Source organism: Cervus canadensis, chromosome 13 (assembly GCF_019320065.1).
Source record: "Cervus canadensis isolate Bull #8, Minnesota chromosome 13, ASM1932006v1, whole genome shotgun sequence".
NCBI classification, from domain to species: Eukaryota; Metazoa; Chordata; class Mammalia; order Artiodactyla; family Cervidae; genus Cervus; species Cervus canadensis.
Window position 1 is genome coordinate 46,906,497 of NC_057398.1, and position 21,111 is coordinate 46,927,607.

General features: G+C 44.4%; 1 protein-coding gene across 1 annotated transcript in view; it reads left to right on the forward strand.

The window, feature by feature from the left end:
- The first annotated feature begins 7,976 nt into the window (after positions 1 to 7,976).
- KIF26B (kinesin family member 26B) overlaps positions 7,977 to 21,111 on the forward strand; it is a 521,091-nt gene continuing 507,956 nt past the window's right edge. Inside the window, exons 1-2 of the mRNA XM_043485805.1 lie at positions 7,977 to 8,716; positions 9,537 to 9,938. Coding sequence (XP_043341740.1) covers positions 8,654 to 8,716; positions 9,537 to 9,938 — 465 coding nt within the window. The 5' untranslated portion in view covers positions 7,977 to 8,653. The remainder of the gene's footprint in view (positions 8,717 to 9,536; positions 9,939 to 21,111) is intronic.

Sequence of the window (21,111 nt, forward strand, 5' to 3'; positions counted from 1 at the left end):
TCTAACCACACAAATTTAGTTCACACCCTTTCCTCTTTATCTTCTGAACTATCTGAACTTTGGACTGAAATCTAACTTGGAATTTAGCATGAAAGGAATTTGTGAGCATAAAATGATTAATGATTGAAATGATCATCCAAGAGTGGAAAACCTTCCTTGGGTTGCAGGATAACAACCTTCTCTTGCACTACAGTAGTGCTCCAAGTACACAAATTAAAGTTATCAGCTTGCGGATGATTCTTTGGCAGCCCACACATGATCATATGGTCCCCAGAACACCAGTAGATCATATGCAAATATTGTTTGCATATTCATCACGGTGCCACATGGACAGTGTAAGCTGCTTTGATTCTCTTTCAAGGAGAAACGCAGGCGCCTCTGGCACATGCACTCCACTGACTCCGCTGGCATGTTGGTGCCTGAACCAATGTGGAAATCATTCAAAAGAAGAATACTAAAGAGGAGTGGAAGCTATTATAGTCTGCCCTCTGCTTAGCAATTAGAAGTTGCCAGCCTGATTTTGGTTATTCCTGATTTATACTTTGGGGCTTTCAAAAGCACAGCGACATAATATATTTTAGCTATAAAATTTATGAGCTACTCACCCCTGAGGTATAAATAATGAAAAAGCTAAGTTTCATTTTCTGAAAATATAAAAGTCCCACAAAACACTCCCAAAGAAGCTACATCTGTTTAATAAATAAGCAACAAGGAATATGGAATAAAGAAGTTCATTCTAAGTCAGGTAATGGACCTTAACATTTTTTTTGCACTCTGTACTTAAAAAGAATATATATATATATAGCAGGGAGATACTGTTTTTCACCCAGGGATATCAATGGAATAAATAAATTGGTGTTAATAGGAGCTCTGGGTTTTGGGAAGTCAGGATGTAATTTATCCGAAATACGAGTGCTTTTTTTTTCTTAACCTAAATCTTGAAGTAATTCCATTAACACCCTCAAATATGAAGATGTGGGAAGTATACAAGCACACCTAATTTTATTGCATCTCACCTATAACACTTCTTCTGTTTTTTTTTTTTTTTTTTTTTTTTACAAATTGAAGGTTTGTAACTCTGCATTGTCAGATGATGCATTTTTAGCAGTAAAGTATTTTAAAGTTAAGGTACATATATATATATATATATATATATATATATATATATTTGGCTTCCCTGATAGCTCAGTTGGTAAAGAATCCACCTGCAATGCAGGAGACCTGGGTTCGATTCCTGGGTTGGGAAGATCCTCTGGAGAAGGGGACAGGCTACCCACTCCAGTATTCTGGCCTCGGTCCGAAAGAGTTGGATACAACTGAGCAACTTTCATTCACTATGTACATTTTTTAGACATATTGCTATTGCACACTTAATAGATTACAGTCTAGTATAAAAGTAACTTTTATATGTACTGAGACACCGAAACATTCATGAGACTGACTTCATTGTGATATTTGCTTTATTGCAGTGGTCTGGAACCAACATGCCTGTATATATATAGAGATTTCTATCTATCCATGAGAAGTTGGGTAGAATCATGAAAAGAACTTCACTTAGATAGGAAATAAAATTATAGCTAGTTTTTTTTTTTTTTTTAAACTAACTCTTTAGGCTGCTAACTCAGAGAACAGAAACCCTTGAAACTACAAGAATTACAAAAACCTAAGGTCAACTTGAAAAAGCCACTATTAAGCTAAAATGAAGGTGTGCTTTACATACAACTGAATTTCCAAAAGAAAACAATTATAAGCTGGGTAACAACAACAAGAACCTATTTAAAGGTACTGGAGAGTGGCCAAAAGCAGGGCAGAGACTGGAGGGGATTCAGGGATTCAATCCTTGAAAGAAGGGTTACAGGGGTTTTTCCAGTCTGCTGGGCACCGTGGCTATAACTCAACGTGAAAGCCAGTCTTATTGGTTAGAGACATTACACAGTGGAGTTCAGGGGTGTAGCTGGAAAGGGAGGAAAAAAATCCCAGGGAGGAGAGAGTCAGTCCTGAAATTCACATTACATTTCTCTCAAATCCTTGGCTGATATTTTTAAATTTTGCATACATAGAAGAGTTACAAGAAGTTCAAGGGAAAAGGCATGTCGAAGCTGAAAGAGCTGAAGAGATTTCAGCTGCTATCACTACAGGGAGCAGAGCTTGGAGTTTAATGCCCAAGTTGGAGGGACCTGATAAACACTTTAGATTTTCTTTTTTAAAAAATAATTTTATTTATTTACTTATTTTTGGCTGTGCTGGGCCTTTGTTGCTGCACCGGGCTTTTCTCTAGCTGCGGCGGGAGAGGGCTGTTCTCTAGCTGTGGTACACGGGCTTCTCATTGGGGTGACTTCTTTGTTGCAGAGCCAGGTTCTAGGGTGTGCGGGCTTCAGTAGTTGCAACTCCTGGGCTCTAGAGCACAGGCTCAGTAGTTGTGGTGCTTGGACTTGGTTACTCTGTGGCATGAGGGATCCTCCTGGGCCAGGGATCAAACCTGTGTCTCCCATATTAGCAGGCAGATTCTTTACCACTGAGCCAGCAGGGAAGCCCCCACTTTAGTCCTTCCATCAAAACCCCAGAAGGGCCATACTTCATGGGCAAAGAACAAGTCCCAGGACTAAGGGATTTTTCTCAGATATAAGAGCCAAACCTCAACAGAACTATCTGCTCTAACAAAGCACAAAGCCAAGCCTTTATAAGTTTAAGATGACCCACTGATAAAGAATCTGCCTGCCAATGCAGGAGACACAGGAGACTCGGGTTCAATCCCTGGGTTGGGGCAATCTTTTGGAGGAGGAAATGGCAACCCACTCCAGTATTTTTGCCTGGATAATCCCATGGACAGAGGAGCCTGGCAGGCTATAGTCTGTGGGGTTGCAAAGAGTTGGAGACACCTGAACGATTGAGCATGCATGCATGCACGCACATACCACTAACTTAACTGCCTGCTAGAACAAAATCAGTACTTTTCAAAGGAAGGTAATAGAATCTAGCATCTCTGTGATGTAATATCCACAATACCCAGCTTGCACTTCAAATTTACTGGTTATGAAAATACACAGAAAGATGTGATTCAGAGTCAAGAGAAAAAACAATGAATAGAAAGTAACCCCCAAGTGAGCCAGATGTTGGAATTAGCAGGAAGAAAATTAAAGCTGTCATTATAACTATGTCCACAGATTTAAAGGGAAACTATATATGTATATATTGAAAAGTACAATATCTGAAATGAAGAATTCATTGAATAGGTTTGACAGAGATTGGAGATAGCAGAGGTAAATGTCAGTGAACTTAATAAAGGATCAACAGAAATTATCCAATCTGAAGAATAAAAGGGTAAAAGGCTGAAATAATAACAGAGCCTCAGTAACTCATGGGACAATTTAAATAGTGTACTAATATACATGTAATTGGAGTCCCAGAAGGACAGAAAAGAGAGAATGGGTCTAGAAAAATTCAATAAATAATGACTGAAATTTCCCCAAACTTGCTGAAAAACTTACAGATCAAATTATAGGTCTTAGAAATTCAGCAAACCCTAAGCAGGATAAATACAGCGAGAACCACATCCAGGAGCATTATAACCAAACCAAACTGCTGAAAACCCAATTGTAAAGAGAAAAATCTTCAAAACATCCAGAGAAAAAGGGCATATTACACACACACACACACACACACACACACACACACACACACACACACACACACACACACACACACACACACACACACAAGAATTCCCATGAGAGTTAATGTTAGCTTCTAATCAGAAGCAAGCAAGGGCAGAAGGCAATGAATGACATCTTTAAAGAGTGGAGAGAAAAATAACTGTCAACCAAAAATTCAAAATACAGTTAAACTGTTCTTCAGACTCAAAAGTGAAAAAAAGACAGATAAGCAAAAGCTGAGGGAATCCGTCACCACTAGACCCTTGGTACAAGAAATGTTAAAGGAAATTCTTCAGTCTGAAGGGAAATGACCTAGTTGAAAAGCTGGCTCTCTAGGAAAAAAAATTTTATCAGTCTTCCAAATATAAAACTAGGTAAATATAAAAAGGAAAAAAAAAACAAACAAACCCAAAACCACACCCCCCACCACCAGGGACTTCCCTGGTGGTCAAGTGGTTAAGAATCCACCTTGTAATGCAGGGGACTCTGGTTCAATCTCTAATCTGGAAATTAAGATTCCACAAGCTGCAAGGGAGCTGGGGAACCACAATAAAAGATCCCTCATGAAGCAAGGATGATCCCACTTGTGCTTCAACTAAGAACCAACAGCAGCCAAATAAATAAATTGTGTGTGTGTGTGTTAGTCACTCAGTCGTGTTTGACTCTTTGTGACCGCATGGACTGTAGTCTGCCCTCCAGGCTCCTCTGTCCATTTGATTTTCCAGGCAAGAATACTGGAGTGGGTTGCCATTCCTCTCTCCAGGGGATCTTCCCAACTGAGGGCTCGAACCTGGTTCTCCTGCATGGCAGGCAGATTCTTTACCCTTTAAGCCACCAGAATCACCCAATTAATTAAAAAAAAAAAACCCACATATTTAAAATATTCTAGCTTCACCAAAAGACAAGTTGTTTAAAGTAAAATGGAGACTATGGTATTATGGATTTTACAATGTATATGGATATAAAATACAACAAATAGTAGCATAAAGGAGGGGGGTAAAATGGAATTATACTGTTGCAAATTTCTTACACAAGGGCACAAAATTAAGTAGCCCAAGTTGAAGATGCATATTATAATCTTCAGAGAAGAGCCTCTTGATGAAAGTGAGAGAGGAGAGTGAAAAAGCTGGCTTAAAACTCAACATTCAGAAAACTAAGATCATGGCATCCAGTCCCACCACTTCATGGCAAATAGATGGGAAAACAGTGCAAACAGTGACAAACTATTTTCTTGGGCTTCAAAATTGCTGCAGATGGTGACTGCAGCCATGAAATTAAAAGATTAAAAAAATTAAAAATTAAAAGCCTTGGAAGAAAAGCTATGACCAACCTAGAAAGCATATTAAAAAGCAGAGACATTACCATCTTTCTAAATTCCATATATATGTGTTAGTATGCTGTAATGTTCTTTATCTTTCTGGCTTACTTCATTCTGTATAATGGAAGACATGGTGTATATGTAAGATATGAAAGATAAAGAACATTACAGCATACTAACACATATATATGGAATTTAGAAAGATGGTAATGACAACCCTATATGCAAAACAGAAAAAGAGACACAGAAGTACAGAACAGACTTTTGAACTCTGTGGGAGAAGGTGAGGGTGGGATGTTGTGAAAGAACAGCATGTATATTATCTATGGTGAAACAGGTCACCAGCCCAGGTGGGATGTATGAGACAAGTGCTCGGGCCTGGTGCACTGGGAAGACCCAGAGGAATCGGGTGGAGAGGGAGGTGGGAGGGGGGATCGGGATGGGGAATACGTGTAAATCTATTGCTGATTCATGTCAATGTATGACAAAACCCACTGAAAAAATAAATAAATAAATTAAAAAAAAAAAAAGCAGAGACATTACTTTGCCAACAATGGTCTGTCTAGTCAAAGTTTTTCCAGTAGTCATGTATGGATGTGAGAGTTGGACTATAAAGAAGGCTGAGCACTAAAGAACTGATGCTTTTGAACTGGGGTGTTGAGAAGACTCTTGAGAGTCCCTTGGACTGCAAGGAGATCCAACCAGTCCATCCTAAAGGAGATCAGTCCTGAGTGTTCATTGGAAGGACTGATATTGAAGCTGAAACTCCAATACTTTGTATGGAAAGAACTGACTCAGTGGAAAAGACCCTGATGCTGGGAAAGATTGAAGGCAGGAGGAGAAGGGAACGACAGAGAATAAGATGGCTGGATGGCATCACCAACTCGATGGACATGAGTTTGAGGAAGCTCTGGGAGTTATTGATGGACAGGGAGGCCTGGGGTGCTGCAGTCCATGGTGTCGCAGAGTCCGACACGACTGAGTGACTGAACTGAACAGTTAAAAGGCTAATAGAGGGGTGAAAGCGGAATACTAAACGATTCAATCAACAAAAAGAAGGCCGGAGAGACAGGAGTGAAAAACAGAGTCCACACAGAAAACAGACCCATACTATCAACAACATATAGCTCAAAAACTTCGCAGTCAGGTAAAACTAATCCATGGTGATACAAAAGAAATCAGAACTGTGATTTTACATGACGGATTGGAATCACCTGGGAAGGCACAGGTATGAACTTTCTGGAGTGATGGAGATATATAACTTGATTGAGGTGGTGCCTTACCTGGGAGTGTACATTTATCAAAATTAATAGACTATACACATAAAAATTGTGCATTTCACGGTATGTAAATTTTACATCCATTTTTTTAAAGCCTCATATCAAACTCTCTTGCGGGGCTTCTAGTTGCAAACTTTGATCAACAGAGGGCGCTCCCAGCTCACCAAACACTCTTCTGAGTCCCAGCTACTTTGGGATGCAAATCAGACCACCTCTGGTCTCCTCCGTCTCCAAGGTGAATCTCCCAGCTCCCCAGTACTCTCCCTCGACACCTCACCTTCCCCACCCGCGGCTCACGGGCTAGTCCGTTTCACCTGGCCACGAGCTGCTTTTCGGCAGATGAGCAGTGCGTAGCTAATGGCGATGTTATTTCCCGCAGCACCTGCGCGGAATACAGATATGGACGGAAGCAGGCAGTTGCCCGGGGGTGTGCCTGCCCCATAAGGTCTTCTCTTGATATAACCACTTTTAAATGGAAGTAAGAACGTAATGGAAACTTCCACACTGTTTTCGAGATCTACATTTTTACCTTCTTACCTCGCTGTGGTGGCTGTGAAACATTCCCACGCAAGGGCTGCGGTGGGAAGGGCGGGGGGCGGGGAGGGTGGTGGATGGCAGCGCGAGGGATGCACGAAGGAATTTTCCCCCGAGGAAAGCAGGTGTGGGGGGCGTTGCCCCTTCCACAGGGTTCCAGCACCCTAGGATATTGTCTTCCTGCCCCCTCCGTATCTCAGAGGGAAACTAGAGACTGGAAAGCCCCAGGCGTCCTTTGCACCCTCGCCTGCCCCCAGGCCGGGTACCTCCCGGGCGCGGAGATGCCATTACACCTCACGTGATACCCGCGCGGGGCTGGTCCTTCAAGAGGCGTCTCGCGGGGTGTTAATTAAAGGTCACAACAAAACAGACCTGCGGGCTCACTAGAAGATTTGTCCTCTCGGGAGATGAAAAATGACACTCTGGAGCAGCTACGTGTGGAGCCCGGCAAATGCCGGCTTCCTGGGCTCTGGGCTCTGCGCCGGGGGCCGGAGGGGGACTGGAGAGGGCGATGACCGGGTGCTCCCGGGACCCGGTGGACCCTGCCTGCTGGAAGAGCCGGGATCGGGTGCCGAAGGGACCCCCGACCGAGGCGAGGCCAAGGCCAGCTCGCACACACCCCCCTTCCAGGCCCGCGCCGTCCCTCAGTTTCCCTGCCGGGCGGCTGCCCGCTGGCTCCCCGGGCTCGTGCGTCCGAGCCCTGGGCGGCGAGGCAGAGCGCACACTGGGTCGCGGGCGGGCTGGGGTGAAGGCCCTGTTCTCTCGCTGCGCTTGGGAGGGTGGCCCCCCGGCCGGCCAGGCTTAGGAGGGCAATTCCAGAAAAGGTTTGCAGGGCAGGTCTAGGAGAACAAAGGGCGGGGGGAGGACTCGGCATATTTGTGGACTTGTTTGTGACTCAATCCCTCTTTCACGGCGTTTCAAAGGCAGAACTGCAAGCCTTGCCAGGAAGAGAAAGAACTTGGGGGCGGGGAAGCTCGGGAGCGTTTCTGTCCGGCTGCGCTCGCTCGGCTCTGCCCCCAGCTCCAGTCTCGCGCAGTGCTGTTTCATTAGAGCCCTGGACCCGGGCCACTCACCAGCAACTTCCCCGCACCGCGCGAGATTTACGACCCCCTCCCCCGGCTCTCGGCCTCGGAATGTCAGGCAGGAGAGCCGCAACATAAAATGGATCCCGGCTGGCGCGGCGGCGGCGGCAGCCAGGCGGCGGGCTCCCCGGCGGGGCCGCGGTTCGCAAGGCTCCGCGCTGCGCCTGGGCGCACACGCGCGCCCTGACCGCGGACGCCGGCCGGGCCACACCGCCGCCCCTCTCTGCCCTCGCGCAACTGTCAGGCAAAGCGGGACGGCGGATATTGGCTCCCCCACACGCCGAGGCTCCTCCCCGATCTGGATCTTTATATTTTGGGAGAATTTCTTTGAACTCAGTTACCAAGCTCCGCGAAAGGAGGCAAGTTCCCACAGCCGGTTCGCTGGCGGTAGGCGAGGCGGGGGTCTCGCCCACCTCCTCGGCAGCTGCCGTGTGCCCCGATTGTACTCGTCTTTTGCCTCGTGGAGGAAAACGGACTCACTAGGCTAAGGAAAATGCCAATTGTCTGGATGTGACCGTGAAAAGAGAACGTGTGACTGGAGGAAGCAGAAGAGGAGGAAAAGCATTATTTGAAGAGAAGAATAAACCAGGCACTCCAACCCTTCTGCAAATTAGTGCTGTTACTTCTGGGGTCCATCTGCTTTTGTCCCCCCAACCCCTCCATTAAGAAACCTTGACTTGAGGGCCAAGAGACAGCCCCCTACCACTGGGCATCCTTCTGGGTTGGAAGACCTTTTGGATGTAGCGTTGGTGGAACATTTAGACACTCTCCTCTGGAAAAGCCACCATGAATTCGATAGCTGGGAATAAAGAGAGGCTTGCAGTCTCCACCAGGGGCAAGAAATACGGGGTAAGTTGTGACGGGTCTAATGCAGAGATGTGTTACCAGACTCTTTCCCGACCCGGGTCTCCCTTTCTGGGTAACGTGCGGCCGGGGCAGGGCGGCTCCGAGCTCTCCTCCGGCTGCAGCGGCGCCTCGGCCCGGCCAGCCGAGGCGCGCGCACGGAGGCGGGTCTGCCCGCGAGGACGCCCGCACACTCGCCTTGCCCTCGGAATTTTTGCAGCCCTCTCGTTCCTCCTCTTCCCCGCATCCCTAACTTTTGCAGCATTCCTGACTTCCAAGCAGAGTTAAGTCGAATGGGAGGGTTTCCCACGAAATCTCCGCAGCTCTTAGGGATCAGTGCCCTGGAATCAGGAAAACCTTTCATTTACCTTCAGGATCCAGAGGGCTGTACCCCGAATTAATACAAATCCAAAAATCACAGTCACTCCCCCCCCCCCCCAGTAGTCTTACAGAATCTTAAACGTGGGCTCCTTCTGGGATGGGTGCCGGGTTCAAAAGCGCGGGGAGCTGAATCGGTGGGTTCCTCTGCAGAAACCATTGAAATTCCCTGAGCGAGCGAGTCCCTATCCTCCAGATCGGAGGAGTCCGCCGGCGCCCGGGAACCGGCGCAGGGGACACCCGGGCGACGAGGATTCACTTAAAGACAATTAACCAGACAGATGGAGTCAGATTTTGCCGCAGGACCCGGAGCGGTCCCGAACGCGCCCCTATTGGCGCTGGGCCGGCGCCTTCGATGGAACGCAGATGCCCGGGCAGGCCGGAGGGTGGCCCTGGGCCGGGGCGCGGGAGCCCGGCGGCCCCTGACACCCGGGTGTCTCCCCTGCAGGTGAATGAAGTCTGCTCGCCCACCAAGCCCGCGGCGCCCTTCTCCCCCGAGAGCTGGTACCGGAAAGCATACGAAGAGTCCCGCGCCGGGAGCCGGCCCACCCCCGAGGGCGCGGGCTCGGCGCTCGGCTCGTCTGGGACCCCGTCCCCGGGCTCAGGTACTTCGTCCCCGAGCTCCTTCACGGGCTCCCCGGGCCCCGCCTCCCCGGGCATTGGCACCAGCTCGCCGGGCTCCCTTGGCGGTTCGCCAGGCTTCGGCACGGGCTCCCCGGGCTCGGGCAGCGGCGGCGGCTCCTCCCCCGGATCAGACCGCGGCGTCTGGTGCGAGAATTGCAACGCCCGCCTGGTGGAGCTGAAGAGGCAGGCTCTGAAGCTGCTTCTCCCGGGGCCCTTCCCGGGCAAGGTGAGCGCCGCCGGGGACGGGACGCGGCTGGGCGGGCCACCGCTGCGCGCGCCTCGCCGCGGCCAGGGGCGGGGGTGGGGGGGCCTGCAGCGCCAGGCGATGCTCAGTTGCAGACGGGTCGTTGGCTCTGCAGGGGCAGCTCCGGGCCTCGGGGGGCAATCCAGCGGTCTACGCCGCCAGACCTTCCTCGGGCACATTGCTTGGATGGTGCGTGCGCGGTTCCAGGCCTCGCTGTCCAGCTGGGTTGCCCAGGTTATCCTTCCTGCCTCCCTCCACTTCCCAGAGCCCCTTTCTGTGCCCCCAGCACTCGCCCAGCTATCCGGATGGACCCGCGCAGTGCCACCTTTCCCTGAGACCCTCGTCCCCCGAGTGTCCACAGACCTTAGCCGCGTGTTGGGCCGGGGACAGACTGACACCAGCTGCTGGGATTCGGCGCCCAGCCCCCTGCCTCCTTACCACTCCCCCCCACCAATGCCCCCCATCCCCCCGCTCCCCAGCCCTCATTAGATTTTTCTCCCCACCCCCATTCATGATCCTTTACAAAAGTGTCGGTGGGAGTAGTAAAAGCAGGCTGATATTTAGGAATTGGCATTTCCCATTGCCTATTTGTGGCCCTTCCTTTCCAGGGCTACCAAACAGAAACACACACTGGAAAGCCAGCATTCCCCCCAACCTCTGTGTGTCTGTCAGAGGAAGACTAAGGGGTGAGGCGCTTCTCTGAGCGCGGCTGCCTTCTGTCTGCTCCAGCACGGAGCACGCGGCTCCTCCATGGCAACCTTGCCAGCGTTGTGTGTGTCCAGAGCCCCCAGAGTGTAACATAATGCAATTGTATTTGCACTGTTGGGCCTAAGTACTATCAAAAGAAAATATTTACTCTTTCACTTCAAAGAGTTTTTATCAGCGGTTAGAGAGAAATATCAAGAAAACAGCGTGAATTGCTGTAGAGAATTCTGACACTGTTCAGTGGTATTTTCTGATTTATAGTTCTGTGACTTTTGAAGTAAAGTGTTGTGATTCTGAGTCGTGGAGTTTAGGAATAAATGCATCTGCTGGCCATTTCTGCTTATCCAAACACACACACTGATGTTTTCATGTGCAAGGGTTAAATTAAACAAATACCCACAGAAGTTGTAAAATTTTAAACGTGGAAATTGCCACCAAGAGAATTGGTTTTATGAATCCCGAATTTATCTCTAGAATAATTAACTTGTAGATTGTTGTCAGTATGCCATTTTTGTAGTTTGATAATAAATCTGTCAGGACACCCCTAAGAATAAATCTCAGGGACTCTAAAAGCTTATTTCACTCTTGTAAGCCCTATCCTCTGATTTAACAGTGGCTCTTCACTAACAGATTTATTTACTCTTGTGATCGTTTATCAGTATTCTTTGATTTTTTTACTGCATTCAAGGAACTGTGTTAGGCACAGCAATAAAATAACAGGTACCTGCAGTCCTTGTCCACATGGAGCTTGTATTCTCATGGAGGATAGAGATGTTGACCACAAAATGCACAACTCCTAATTTATTTCCATTTGTGGTGAGTACAACAGAGGACGAGTATGGGGTGCTAGAAGATTGTATAACCAGACTGGACCAGCTGGTAAATTATTAAGAGCTTTGGTTCTTAAAGGTATATAGTATCTGATTTTTGGCAATCCTAGTAAGTTACAGCCTACCAATTTATTCTAGAACATTCTTGCAGACCTGTTCTTACAGTAGCTTCTTTGTGTTGTTGCATGCTCCTTGTGTGCAAAGGTAAATTACAATATACTCTTTTTATAAAAGTGGTGGGAGGAAAGGAAATCTATAGGAAGAAGAAACAAATGTTGAAACTTAAATGCATCCATCATATTTTGTGGAGTCATGTGACAAAGTAGATTTTTGGTTTTGTTGAAGCAGCCTGGAAAAATCAGTTTCAGTGCAATAAAAGGCAGCTTGATATACGTGCCAGTTTTATTTACATGATGAAATAAAATTGATGCTGGGAAACTGAGGACATTGTCAGTGAAGGTTACAGAAGAAACGTTGGATCTGGGGACCCTCAATGCTCTACACCAACTTACAATGATCCAGGTACATCAGGAAGAGAGCTATCAGTCTTGGGGGCAGTCACATGGAGTCACTTTTAGTGCACACATGAATTTGCTTGCAGTTTTAGATGTGATATGGCACAGTGAAATATGACATTTAGTGCAAAGGAGAGCACACGACTCAGCCAGAAGCAAGTGTTACTCAGATGACCTCACTGTTAGTAAAGAGGTATGGGGCCAGGATTTTAAATACAAATCCTCTGGCTGTCTCTGGGAATAGACATTTTAGGGTTTTTTTCCTTTTTAAAATATTGGTACCCTCAGACTAGGTAATATTTCCATTACACCTTGGAAATTTGCAGTATTTTAACCAAACAAATATTGTGTTCTCTCAAGCATCATGGATGGAGGCCCATGTAACTCTGACACAAGGCCTTTCTTCTTCCCACAGCCAGATTTATGAGCGAAATGTGGACTTCTATCACCCTCCGGCACAGAAGGAGTTAATTTTCATTAGAACAAGAGATGTCATTGTGACTCCAACAAGTAGTTTGCCCTGAATAGTAAGGGTCTGAAAGATAAAGGCATGTTTTTGAGGGGTAATTAGCAAACATGTTCATAATTCACAAGCCTTTTAGCTGTACATGGGGACTCATTTCTTACATAGAGTACTACATTCTATGAAGAGGTATGAAAAGTCTCCTAGGTAAGCATTTTAAAGTGAAAGGCAGAATAGCACATTCAGGAACCTTATTATTTTAGAGTAGAGTTGGCTTTGGTTCTTTCTCTATCACTGATTTATTTTGTGACCGTGAGTAAATCAGTTTTTCTCTGTATTTTTAACTTTCCCATTTTTTTCCTTGGTGTAAAGGATAAAAATGATTCAGAATGTAGGTGACTTTTCAAATGATTAGACTGTCAAAAAATTATTTTCGATAAGGTTTGAAAAGTGCTTACATTCTTCAGAGAAAGACGGGAATGTTTATGATTGTTAACTAGACAAGATTGTGTGGGATTTATGTTTCACCGAATTTAGGGCTTTTCTTACAAAATATCCACTTTCAATATCTGCCTCCGTTAGTACTTTTCCCAAATACCATACTGCCATCTAAATTGTCACATTGAGCCCATTGGTAGAGAGCAAGCGCTGCTGAAGTCCCCCAGTTTTGTCTCTGAAACAGTTGGTTAAGAAGGGGAGGTGAAGTGCTGGTGAGCCCATGTAGGGCTGTCAGGCTGGTCCCAAGAGTTAGACACTCACCCTGGTGGCCTGGAGTCTGGACACCCTGTTCTGAGCATGCTCAGTACTAGTCATGTGACCATTGGAGAATGAGGCTTCTTGGCAGACGGTGACAGGACTTGGAGGTTTCTAGCTTAGGTAACTGGGGGTCGGGTGGGTAGTGTTAACTGAGGCAGGAAATGAGAGGCGAGACAGATTTGAAAGGAACTCAGAAGAAAAATCCTACAGATAGAGGAGCCTGGTGGGCTACAGCCCAAAGAGTCTGCACAGTCCACAAAAGACTGAGCATGCATGCAATACAATACAATTCATTGAACACCTGCTGTGTGACATACTCTTTACAAATAGTGTCTCACTGAATAACTGTAGGCATCAAGTATTATCATCTGATGCTGTAAATGAGCCAACTGATTTCCAAAGAAGTTTAGTAACTTTCCCAACCTTTCTCAGCTTAGTCATCGCTGCACTGAGATTTGACGGAATATGAAGCCTGTGGTCTTTCTTGTATGCAACTGAGCCTTGCTCTTCCAGAGTAGCAGGAAGTCTGGAAGCAGCATTAGAACTTCCTTCTTTCTTTAGAAGCTCTAAACAGTATTAAAATATTAACAAGAATGACCTAAGAGAATATATCCTGGACTTGGAGGGCATTGAAGAAGCTGGAAATCAAATTCATGATCTCAAGGACTTGCAATGCAAATTAGAATACAAAATACAAATAATCAAGCAGCGTACCCTGAAGGCAGTTACGAAAGGGTCCTCCCTCAATAAACTCTTGACATTTTCTTCTTTTCAGAAGAAAGATGCTAGTGGGTTTGGTTTCCCATGCACTGAGTTTGTGGTTTCTGGGAAGAGAAAAGAGTAGAGGCAGGTTTAGGAATGAAACAGACCTGGGGATGCAGAAGGGGCAACGGTGAGCTCACGTCACTCTTAATGATGCCCTGCAGGTGCTGTGCTTAGTCGCTCAGCAATGTCCAACTCTTTGCAGCCCCATGAACAGAAGAGCCTGGTGGGCTACAGTCCATGGGATTCTCCAGGCAAGAATACTGGAGTGGGTTACCAAGCCCTCCTTGATGCGTTGCATCAGCCTTTCAAATAGCAACACCTGAGTGAGTCAAGTTTTTTACTTGGTGCAGACTGTAAATCATTTGGATTGACTTGTATCACTTCAGTCAGTAAAAAAAAAAAAAAAAAGGAGTAACTTACTGGGTTTATTTCTTTTCTAGGGCTAGTAAGTGAAAGTGGTTAGATAAAATTAATGTGGTTTTTTAAAGTCTTGGGATTTTAAGTGAAATCAGTCCTTTTACCCATTGTAGCATCCCCATGTATAAATGTAAAACCATTTCGTATCCATCGGCAAGAGCATCTTTCCTGTTCTATTCACAGTTGAGGTACCTAGCCAGAAATAGGTACCAAAGAACAAATCTCACAGTTGGGGCCTGTCCTAGATCCTTTTGAGGTCTGTGACAGAATTTTTGAATGGACAGCGTAAACCCTATGAAACATCAGCCCCTAAGAACTCTCTGGAGTAAGCAAAAAATTCCAGGTTGGCAGAAGGTTATCAGACATCTGCTCATTTCTATATCAATACAAGAAAATCTTTTATGTAAAAAACAGTGCAGAACTACATTCCTAGCTGAATTTTCCCTGGTCATATATTTTGGGTTCATTTATGACTCAGAAATATCAGGAGGATTAGCCAGATATACTGAGAAGAGTGGCCAGGAATCACAGAGATTAAAGAAAGGAATGTGTCAGCGGTTTTAAGAACACCAAACAAGGCTCTAAATAGCCAGGCCGAAAGTAAGTCTAGACTTGGGAATATATATATATACACACATAACATATATTTTTTTCTGTATTTTTTCAGTTCCAAAACAGGGGTATGAAAAAAATAACTCCATTAAAAAAAAAGACCCTTTAGAAGCCAATGTAAAATTGTTTATAAATAGTTATTGAGTTTTAAATACTTACTAGCTATGAGAAAATTCTATCTGAAATCTTCTAAGAACACATGGTTATGCTTCATTTGAAACTTCCATTTTGGAAATATTTTAGATAAGGGATCAGCTAATAGATAATATGAGTAGTGAAAAAGTCCTGTAGCATTTGTCATTAAAGCATTTATGAAACATTTTAGGGATTATAAAAACATTCCCAGTAGAGACATGTGAGTAGTAATATCTTCTTTAAGGCTATTAGTAAGCTATGGAATAATGGTATTTCATTCTACCAGACTTTTAATTGTGAACCAGCATGGTCAGTTTTTATAGTGATTTAATTCACTTTGTAAAAATCCCTGGCCTGTAGTAATTTCTTCCACACTCATTGCAGATAGGATTATTGCGTTAGAAATGTGATTTTTTAAATGGCTGAGGCTGGTAATTTGTCAGCATTTGGCAGGATTAAGTCAATGAAATAGGCAACATTAGTTGCTCTTTGGCATTATATCACAGATCAAACTGAGCCATTCATCAGCTGATAATAATGGTGATAGTAATAATGATAACTAATGTTATCATCTAGTAATAATGATGACAAAAAATGGCTGGCAATTATCATCTAGTATATGCTAGGCATTGTACTAAGATACACAAACATATACATACATAAGATCTCATGGCAAAATGAAGATGAACCTGATTTTTTTCCTTTACCCTGGAATTCCAGGTGATTGATGCGGTCCAGGTCACAAAAGGAAGCATGAATAAAGATACAGGGACCAGCGAAATCCAAGAATGTTTCCCTTCCAAAGCCATTGAGGGGATATTAATATTATTAAACTACTAATTAATTAATGTTAATACACTATTGATACAACTGCCTGAGTGGGAGACCCTTGCTTGAGGGAGAAGGTTGGGATTATTTTTCCTGGTGACGTCACTTTCAGGGTTGGGGGAAAATATGTGAGGTTTTCAGGATCCTGAGGTGAGTAATTTTCTTGACTGGAATGTATTGGAGAAGGTCAAAGGAACTTCCTTATCCTTACATTCGCGTGACTGAGAATCTTGCCAGCCCTTCTCAAAAGCCCTGCCTGAGGGGCCCTTGGGGACCGCTGGAGAGATTGAATTCTTCAGCTGGACCTTCAATGCTGAGACAGCAGGGTTGCCAGACTTTACACTGTTTTGTCCCGGTAGAGACTGCACTGGGCTGTCTGTGAGGGTTTCCAGTCTATTTTCAGGAATACAAAGCTAATTTCCTTTTTATCACTGTCTTGAGTCACAGGCTAATCATAAGAATCTTTCCTTTATTAAAAAATATCTTCTGTGTGGTCTTATTGTGGCAAAGGAGCACTTTTTAGAATGGGCTCCCATTGATCTTTCAGGCTCACATGCACCAATCAGAAATAAAACTATTTGTATAGGTGCAAAAGGACAGAGGATACATCTCTGTTTCTAAATTACTTTTGAAATATTTATCAAAATAGTAAATCATCCTCCTACTTTCCATTGCCTTTGGGATGTTCTAGGACCCATCTAAGAAAATTGGATTTTGAATTTTGGTTAGAAAAGTTGTCTGTCTACCTTTTCCAGGTTATAAAGGAATTCACCTATATTTTCTTTGAATATTTGTAAGATTTCCCTTTTAATAGCTATATCTCTGATCCATTGAGAGATTATTTTGGTGTATATTGAGAGATGTGGATAAATTTTGCCCTTTTCTAAATGTCTATCCAGTTGTCTCCAAACTCTTTATTAACATATATGTCTTTCCCCCATTTGATTTGAAATATCCATGATCATAAGCAAGATTTTCAGTAGTTGGGTCTACTTCTGGACCTTCTATTATGTCCCATTTATCTGTCTTGTCATGTACTAATTCCACACTATTTTAATTATAGAAGCTTTGTACCATGTTTTAGTATTTGGTAACACTGGCTTTCTCTCTTTCCCAAATAATGCCTTTCCTTCCTAGTAGCTTTCTAGTTATTCTTCCTGACTATTTTCCCATATGAACTTTAGGATCAACTTGCCTAACTCCATAAAATTTTTAAAAATTGGGACCATATTAAGTTTATATATTAACCATGGAGGATTTGTGGCATCTTTATGATGTTGACTCCTTCCTGAGAACATGGAATGGCTTTCCGTTTGAACACATCTACTTTTCAGTAATTTTAAATGCTTTTCTCATAGAGGCTTTGCCATTTCTTGTTAAATTTATTTTTAGGTATTAAAAATACCTTTTGTTGCTTTTACAAATGAGCTTTTTGCTTCCATTATCTCTTCTAGTTGATAGTTGTTAATATATAAGAAGGATAGTATATTAATTGTATATCCTGTTATTAGATTCTATTACTGTGTTCATTAGCTTTTAAATTAGTATTCTTGGATTTTCTTTTGTGAATAGAGATATCATCACTCTTCTCCTTTGCTATTTTTATTCCTCTAGTGGTTCTTTCTTGTTTGTTATATTGATTTATGCTTCCAAGACAATGTTAAATGGTAATGTATGGTGGGCATATGTATAGCTTTTTCCACTAAATAAGATGTTGACCTTTGGACTGAGGTCTATATATATTTTTTAAAGTTAAGGAAGGTATCCATCAGTTCCTATTTTATTTAGTATTTTTAGTCAGAAATGGGTGTTATATTTTGTCAGATGTCTCTTCAGTATCTAGGGAGATGATAATATGATTTTTCTCCCTAAATCGATTAACATTGTGAAATGTTATCATTGCTTTCCTGATAATGAACCATCCTTGCATTCTCATAATAAACCCAACTTGGTCACAGCATATTTTTTGAATATGCTGCTGGATTCAGTTTGCTAATATTTTATTTATGTTTTTTCCTGTCATATTCATATTCCATAAGCACTTTTGATTCCCACTCATGTACCAGCTACAGTTCTATGCCACCTTATAACCAAGATATGAAAAAGACTAAAAATTCCTGCCCTAGAGTAACTCCCAGCCTAGTATTGGAGATAGACAAGAAACCAAAGAGTTAGGGTGCAGCATATTAAATGCTGGACTATGGGCTATGGAGGCTGCTGGAGGGGGTGAACAGAGAGGTGAGGCTTGAGCTGGCTTTGACAGAGTGAGCAGGAGCATTGCGGTGAAGCATCGGCATTCCAGGAACGGGGAATGGTGAGCATAAGGCACACTCAGTATCCTGGGGGAATCACAGTGGGCATTTCTGACATCGCACAGTGCATGCATGGGTGAGTGACAGGATGGGAAGGTGGCAGGGAGAGAATGAAGGCCTTGCAGGCCAAAGAATCTGAATGTTATTCTATAGGCTGCCATTGAAGGGCTTTCAGGAAGGGAGTGAAATGATCAGATGCTCATTTAAGAAAGATTGCTCTGATAGGGCGAGAGAAGCTGGATTGGAAGGGTGGTGCCCTGGAGTTCAGTGGAGAGGCCCCTCCCTGTGGCCTGAGTGAAAGCTGGTGCACACTTAGCTGAGGTAGTAGCAGTGGGAATGAAGAGGAAGCCTGGACCCAGAGTGGATGAGATCTTGTCCATAGAAAACCCATGGCAATGGCAGCTGAGAAATGGGGTGGGGAGGAGAGGGGAGGAGGGAGTTGAGGAGTTCTTTCAGATTTCTGGCAGGGCAAGTGTGTGGGTGGTGGTACTTTTAATTGAGATGGGGAATACAAGCAGAGAGTGGGTTTTGTTATTGTAAGTCTGATTTTCAAGGATGGGTGTGGAACCTAAGATTGGTTTAGGCTCTCTAGAGCTTAAGGTGGAATGTTCCAGTGGGGTCCAGTGGGGCTCTAGAGTGGATTTTGGGCTAGAGCCATGGATCTGGGAAGTGTCAGAGTGAGGATGGTGGTGGAGTCCACAGATGGGGTGAACTCTTCAAGGATGTGTATGGTGACAGACGATGAAGCATAGAGTTGTGGGATCCATTGCTGTTGAAGGGACAGGCAGCTTGAGGAGATAGGAAGACAAATCAAGGAGAGGCCAGGAAAGAGGGAGGAAAATAGGAGAAGGTGGTGTCATGGAAACTGAGGGAGGGATGAGCTTCAGGAGGTAGGGGTGATGAAAGGTCAGATACCCTGGAGAGATTGAGGAGGTAAGGGCTGAGGTTTCCACTGAATCAGGAATCAGGAGGAGGTTGGGGATTTTTGCTAGAAGTTTCTGGCACTCTGGAGAAAGGCAGGCAATTGTCATTGTGTATCCAGGAGTGATGAGGATGTCTGAGGCAGCTCAGAGTTGTTGAGGACATGGAGAGGTTAAGAGAGATGCATTTTCTGAGGCTCTTATGACCTTAAAAAAATGAAGCTCTGGGGTCAACAAACTTGGGTGCAAAACTAGGCTGCACCACTGAGTGTGTGACCTTGGGCAAGTCACTTAGCCTTTCCAAACCTGTTTAATTCTCATCTTTACATGAGGGCAATATTGGGGCCCCATCAGGGTTGTTGTGAGGAGATGGTGACATTGTGAGATGATATTCAATCATCCCTTTGTTTTATTCCAATGACTCCCCACGAAGTTGGATTTTATGAAAATTACTTCCTTTCCTTCTTTCTCTTCCCTTCCTTTCTTCTCTCTTTCTTTTTCCTTTTGCCAGTGATCTGACACCAAACTGGGAAAGCAGTTGTCAGAGAAGATGGAACTTTTCAGCTCATCTCCTTTGTATTTCTTCACCTGCAAGTGAATCAAGCATCTCATACTTATTTATTCATTTATGGGGTGGCTCCACAGAACCAGAGCTTGGTTGAAGAAAATCGCTTCTCCTTTTCGTTTGAGATGCCATGAATATGGATTGAGATTCTTTGTCACAGATGGAAATCCTCCCCTTTAAGCCCTGCCCCTCTCGGAGGGCCCCCTAGGGAGCACCGCAGACACCGAACTTGGCATTTCCGCTCCGCTGAGTGAGGGAGACCAGACGTCCCCCAGTGCCTGCGCATGCGATGTGCAGATCTGCGCGGCACCAGGAATTTGGGCTTATCTGCCTCCCAATCCAGTTTTATCTTTCTCAGACAGTTTTCTTTGCAGTTATACTTTGCTGATCCTATCGCATGGATTCCGCCCAGACCCTGTGGAGAAGTCTGGAAATAAAGACACCCTCCCCCGCCAAGCAGTATTTCCTGCACGTAATCTCAGCTCTCAGCGCTGTAGCTGCCCTGGGTAGAGAGCGTTCTTGTAAACTCTTATGTAGAGAGAATTGATATTCTTATGCTGCTCTATAGGTGAACATTTCAGAAGGTTCTGGGGTAGAGTAAGTTCTTTTGATAAGCAGAACTATATCCAAATGTATTTTAAGTATTATAGACTAATTTACAGACGAAGGACTACTTTTTATTCATCTTTTCTACTTACTGGAGTTTAAGCTCAATGTTGTTGCTGACTGCAAAAAGTTCTTGTTAAACGTTTCAGTTCTCCACACAGCATGTTTTTAAAAGCTTTCCTAGTTCTTACACACAAAATACCTTTATTTTTAAAGCACGTATTGTGAATAACAAGTTTAAATCTACTTTGCCACCACAGGGGTGAAAAATGTAAACGTTGAATAATTCTTTATCTAATCTGAGTGCTGTCTGGGATTTGTAGTTGCTAACTCAGGATTTCTTCGAAGATAACATAGGAATTTATAGGGCTTGAGATTTTCCTGTGAAGTCATTCCATCTTTTAATTAGCGGTGATGAGCAGCTACACTTTCCCATGAAACGCGATCATCTTATTTATAGCGGTTGCTTTCTTTAAAGTTGTAATCACTATTTCTCTACTCCCTGCTCCATCTACCTGGTGGTTTCATGAAGCAGGAGGAGACTTACTAATTAACTGATAAGAAACCACCACCACCAACAATAACAACCAAAAGCTACTGAGCTGTCTAACCAAAGAGTTATACATTGCTCAGTCGTGTCCAACTCTTTGTGACCCCATGGACTGTAGCCCGGCAGGCTCCTCTGTCCATGGAATTCTCCAGGCAAGAATACTGGAGTGGGTAGCC